The 6,382-nt window shown below is 29.1% G+C and overlaps 1 protein-coding gene across 1 annotated transcript; it reads right to left on the bottom strand.

The window, feature by feature from the left end:
• Positions 1-3,931: 3,931 nt before the first annotated feature.
• Positions 3,932-4,489, bottom strand: LOC117170569. The gene is made up of 3 exons (XM_033357405.1): positions 4,410-4,489; positions 4,120-4,291; positions 3,932-4,033 (listed from the first exon to the last, which is right to left on the bottom strand). The coding sequence occupies exons 1-3, from the start codon at positions 4,470-4,472 to the stop codon at positions 3,948-3,950; spliced, it is 321 nt and encodes a 106-aa protein (XP_033213296.1). The 5' UTR covers positions 4,473-4,489; the 3' UTR covers positions 3,932-3,947.
• Between the last annotated feature and the right edge of the window lie 1,893 nt (positions 4,490-6,382).

Raw genomic sequence — 6,382 nt, 5'->3', positions numbered from 1 at the left:
CTATCTAAGGATGGTACTATAGAACGCCACCTCAAGGTAGGCCTAGTGGCGCCATCTCTTGGTCAGGCCGGAAACTTATCAATCCACCCTCGTATTTGGTTTTTTTAGATTAATACTATAGTCAACGGCAATGGTAAAAAAGATACACATTGTGTTTCTTTTTTTATGTGAGTTTCTAACGACACTGAAAAAGGTGCTGTCAAAAATTTAGGGATCCCGGAAAATTACATCTTTTCTATTTTGTAAGTCTTTTGTATACAGAATTTGTTTGGAAAAAAATTAAAAGGAAATATTGAATTGAAGGGCAAAACCAAATCCACGTGTCTCTTCAATATTCTTAATGCCGGAACAGAAAAGGAGATTTTTTATAAATAAACAAATATGGCGAAAAAATGGCCTTTTTTCTATTTGACGTTCCCGGTGCTCGTCAATAACAGGATAATAGTTGAAATCGCTTAAAATTTCTTTTCTGATTATAATTGTTTATATTATAAACTAATTTTATATAGAAATGCAGTAATCAGGCATTTTTCAACAGAAATATTCGTTTTTTTCTATGTCAATTTTTATCAATTCGAAAATTTATGATAATTTTAGCGAAATTCATAATTTGTTGAATAATCTTGTGATTTTTTAAACAAATTTAATAAAAAATGCATTATTTGGGCGTTTTTCGACAGAAAAATTCGGTTTTTTCAATGCCAGTCTTTTCAGTTGTGAACTTCATGACAATTTCAGCAAAATTCATGATTCTTGATCAATTTTTTGATTTTATAAAAACAAATTTAATAAACAAATGCATTATTGGGGCATCTGTCCACGGAACAATTCTTTTTTGTTTTGATATCAGACTTTTAATTGGGATCTCCATAATAAATGTGGCAACATTCATGATAAGTTGACACATTTTATGGTTTTTAAAAACAAATTTAACAAACAAATGCTTTATTCGGGTATCTGTGAACGGAAAAATTCGTTTTGGTACTATTTCAGTCTTCTTAATTGGGAAGTTCATGATGATTTCAGCGAAATTCATAATTGGTTGATAATTTTTTTTAAAACAAATTTAATGCACAAATGCATTATTCGAGCATCTGTCAATGGAAAATTAATTTTTTTCTGATATTCTAATTAAACTGTTGACATATAAAAAAACAAATTTTTCTGTAGACAAATGCCTAATTAATGCATTTGTTCATAAATTTTTTTGAAGCAATAATAAAATTTATTAACATATTATGAATGTTGTTGAAATTCCCATCAAGTTCCCATCTGAAAAGACTGGCACTAAAAAAACCGAATTCTTCTGCCGACATATGCCCGAATAATGCATTTGTTTATTAAATTTGTTTAAAAGATCATAAGATTAATAAACAATTGATTAATTTTGCTGTAAATATCATAAAGTTCCAAATTTAAACAAATTCACATTGAAAAAAACGAACTTTTCTATCGAAAACTGCCTGACTACTGCATTTGTTGATAAAATTTCTTGCAATATAATTAGAAAAAACGTATGATTATGGAAAATCATAAAAAACATTTTTTCGACAAATAATTTGTTTGTAGAAAATTTTGTTGTTTAGAAATATGTATAATATCGGAACATCTTTAGCTAATATTAGTTTATGAAACTGAGGCGATTTCAACACTTTTCCTGTTATTGACGAGCACTGTGAACGTCAAATAGATAAAATGACCATTTTTTCGTCTTATTTGTTTGCTTATTTATAAAAAATTGAGAACCTAATTGAAAAATTCTGCTCTACAACTCTCCTAGAAATCTTAACAGCTTTTTTTCACATTTTTTTCGTTCAAATCGCTTAATATTTGTGGACTGTAGGTTATTTTGAACCAAAAATGTCATTTTTTTCCACTGTGGGCCGGTAACGTGAAAATGAGATCATATGTAATCCCATCTAACAGAACGCTGAAGAAGGTTGGTTGAACTTCTCAGCATAAAACACTAACCAGCTATGAGTCTTGGTTGAAAATACACTCTAAAAAATATTTTGGGAAATTTTCCCCAAACTTGTGTTGACGCTAATTTTCACACATTTTGTTGAATTTTTCCCAACGTCCCGTGTGGAAATAGCCCAGGTTAGCCCTGGGACTGGCCGGGCTATGTTTGTTTTTCAAAAGCCTAGCCGTGCGCAGGTCGTGGACTCGCTGGACAAAATTTGTGTCAAAACCCCAGTTGGGGGCTGACTGGGCTCTCATGGGACAAATCTTATGATCGAATGCTGGGCGCTGATTGGCAATAATAAAATGGTTAAACTTTGTTAATAACTTAATTACTTTTTATGATTTCATTAAGAAATGTATGCGTATACCCGCATGTATGTTCCACGCGTGAAAATATATTGGGTGAATATCTTTTTCACACCACAAATTTTAAGGTTTCATGAGTTCAGACTTTCAAACCATGCATTTTGTGAAAAAAATTACATTTTATATCAATCTTAAACGTTGAAAAATAGTATAAAACACTTAAAAACCAAACCTCACATGAATGTAAAAAAAATTTTATTATTAAGAAATTTTTTACATTCAAGAATAAATTTTTAAGCTCCTGCGTTAAAAATTTCCAATGTCCTTAAAAAATTACATTTCCTGTCATTGCAAGAAGTTGTAAAATAGTCTAAAATGGGAAAAAACAAAATATCACGCGAATAAAAATTGTAATCGATTTAAATTATTTATTTAAAAAATATTTTACTGATATTCCTGTTAAAATGTCGTATATTTTATATTTAGATAACGCCGCATAATAATAAATAATTAGAAAAAGAGTACTTAAAAGTTGGTACTTTAACTTTTCTGAATTGTAGCTTATGAGGATGGCTTTTTCAACGTGTTTCAACTTGTTGGTTTAGCGCAGTGGTTAGCACTCCCGACTGCTAGGCGTTAGATTTAGGTATAGATATATGCAGGTTCAATATCCCGTAGCGTTAGAAATTTTATTTGTAATATAATGTTTAAAAATGCAATACATGTATTTACTCTAAACAAGACTTTTAATATTTAAAGTCAAAATACTCGCAATCATTCAATATTCATTTTTTAAATCTTTTTTGTCTCTCAAAGACTACGTGACAATAGTTAATGTTGCCTGTGTGCTGGGCGTGTGGAATTTTATATATTAATATGTTCGAATTCTACAGTAAAAAAGAATCAAATTGATCCCTTAACTCAGTGATAGATGCTCTTCATACAATTGAAACACGAATTATTTAAAGCTAGTAAAGCAGCATATAATCTTGTCCGGGCCACGTTCGAAATCCCTGGCCAGCTCCCGGCCATGATCCATGGCCGGACGCTGGCTAGCGCAGCGTGACGATGCTGGTCGGATTCCGACCTGAAACCCCGGCCAGCTCCCGACTTGAAGCCAGGCTCTCCAGCCGCAGACTGGCCAGCCCCCGACTTAAATTTCCACCCGGGGTTAGGTAGGGAAAATTCGACAAACATTGTGGAATATTAACCAAAAAGTGGTAATTTCTCACCAAGATTTGATAGGAAAAATTCACTACGTTGTTTTGTAATAGTGCTTACATTTTGGGGAATTTTCCCCGAAGTTTAGTAGGGAAAAGTCCCCAAAATTGTTAGGAATCATTAAAACAATGTTAATTTTCAATTAATAATATATGCACATAAATATAATCATTAAGAACATTCAAACTTTAATTACTCATCATAAAAATGATTTAATATTTCTAACCATTCTTACAATTTACTTCACACTCTGATCAACACCTCGAAACACATATTTCTTGAATTAACTAAAATTAAATTCAAAAATTAACCTTAATATTAATAATCTTATTTTTAATATCTTATAAGTCAATTCGACAATGCTACCAATTAATGATTCTGATTTCGGATCCCGAAACCCACTTAAAAGTAGCAAGGAAGGGTTTATCATTAGAAAAGGAAACAATCTCTGGTTATCATCCGGAGCATTGATTTTCATTGGCGATTGAAGATACAATGCTTGTACTTGGCCTCGAACATAGGCTCTCACTTGCCGACTCTCCTGTAATAAATAATTTCATATATTAGATTGAAATAACGAAATTTAAAACATTGCATTCCCTGGAAATATGTATAAATTCAGTTTACCTCTTTTACAAGTTCTAGACGTCATTTCGTAGGAAAATCTGGATAATTCTGGTGTTTCCCACACATCACCTTTTGGAAGTATCATTAAACATGTTGGCATAGAATATCTTTTTGCCAACAGAGTTAAGTCTTCAAATTCTTCAAATTCTGCTCTATCTCCTTCAAGAACAATCTAAAATGAATATATTTTCACAATACAACATTATACTTGTATAGGTGACTATGAAACTTCAGTAAATTGTAACATAAGTAATTTTGTATTATTTTTAATATATATCAAATATATTTACCTTATAAACACCATCCAATGGAAGGTCCAGAATTTTGCAAGTATTACAAATCAGCTCATCCATATTTGTGCATTCAACAAGAACTATTTTCTTCCGTTCCAGTCCAGTGACTTTAAAAATCTCCTTTTCTGACATCTGTAAGTAAAAAGTTCAAATATTTATGTATTTATTAATGAAAATAGTTATAAAATAGTCATAGACTTACTTTAAACCTAAATTTTTCTTTTCTTTAGGCTGTCAAATACAGTCATAAGCATTTTGTTGCGATGGATACGAAGTTTTTGGACAGTGATTTTTGAAATATAACATTATGATGTTTAAAATATTCCAACTAGTTTTTAACGTAAATATTATTATAAGGAGGAATTATATTATTACAATTATCAGTAGAATTTCAAATCAAAAGAGATAATGCTACATTAAAAAAATATAAGTTTTCAACCTGTAGTAGAAAATATATTTTTTTTCTTAAAATATAATTTTTTGTTAACTGACTTAAAATAATAAGTCTATAATAAGACATTTTTTGATAAGAATTTAGTTTTTTGTCTTATTGCAATTACAACAAAGCACATCATTCTTTAACCAAGAATATTGAAAAAAAATGAATTTTCAACCAAATAGTCGAATTTTCAACTAAGAAGTAGACAATTTTAACAAAAAATGGAACAAATGATATTAATGTTCTGTTAAAACCATTTTTTCAGCAACAGAAATATTTTTCACCAAAATAATTAAACTTTTGACTAAAATCAGGAATTTTCGCACTAAAAGGAACGAATTTTCAGAAAAATACATTAATCTTCAACTAAAAAGATAAATTGTTAACCAAAAATCCAATAGTTATATTATCAATTCGAATAATTGATTTTGCACAAAAAAACGCAAGGAATTTGTAAGCAAAAGGATGAATGGGCAACTAAAATGATGAATATTTAACTTTGATAAATAATGCGGAGTTCGAAGATTCAAATTTAATTCCAAAAATAGGAATCTACGTCATGATTTTCAATCCTCTCAATTAAAGAATCAATTAATCAACTTTAAAATATTCAAAATTATATTATTTTGAACAAATTTAAGATAAAAACATAAAAAAATTAACAAATTAAATCTTTTCAAACTGATCTCTTCTTAAATTAGAAGTTAAATTACTTTTATCTTAAAAAGTTTAATCATCCTTTTAAAGCTTCAAAAATTTATGTCTAAATCTTGAGAAATCTAAAAGTTATTTCAAATTATGTCAAATCTAACATCATTATTGAAAGTTTTCCGAATCTCTGAATATATTTTAAAATTAATGAAATTTTTTCTATGATTTTTAGAATATCCTAAAAATTAAAAAAAACCCTTAAAATCTTCTAAATATTTCTGAAAATTGCGCAAATTTTCCTGCAAATAATAAGTGTTCAATTGTTATTTATACATCAAGATGCAATAATTTCACTTGAAGAGAAATATTTTATAAGCAATAAAAATTATAGCGTTCAAAGTTTAAAAGCTCTTCGAAATTTGAACAGTTCAAGGCTTATTAGACAATTTATATTCAAATATTCTCTAAATTAAAAAATTTTAAATTGAATATACAATAAAAATTTCCACTAAAAGAAAGTAATTTTCAATTACATAAATGCTGTTTGAACTAAACAGTTGAATTTGTTATCAGATCTTGGAGCAAAATAGAATAGTTAAAGAAAATCCCAAAAGATAAATCTTCAACTTGATAAACATGTAGACTGAATGTTAAGCTTTCAATATTAAAAATGTTCAGTACGCATTTAAAGATTAAAAAATTCTTTGAAAGTAGCTTTAGCATCCCGGTAAATATGGTCCATCTAAAAATAAAGAAAATTTGGAGCTAAACGCACCAAAGTCTTTGGAAATTTTTCCATTTTAATACTTTTACTATTATGAGTCATAAAGGGGGAAATGTTTCTCGAAGCATCGGTCAGGCGGTTACTAATTGCTCTACC

The sequence above is a fragment of the Belonocnema kinseyi genome, chromosome 4, assembly GCF_010883055.1.
Source record: "Belonocnema kinseyi isolate 2016_QV_RU_SX_M_011 chromosome 4, B_treatae_v1, whole genome shotgun sequence".
Classification (NCBI taxonomy): domain Eukaryota; kingdom Metazoa; phylum Arthropoda; class Insecta; order Hymenoptera; family Cynipidae; genus Belonocnema; species Belonocnema kinseyi.
This window is presented reverse-complemented; position numbering and strand designations above follow the sequence as displayed.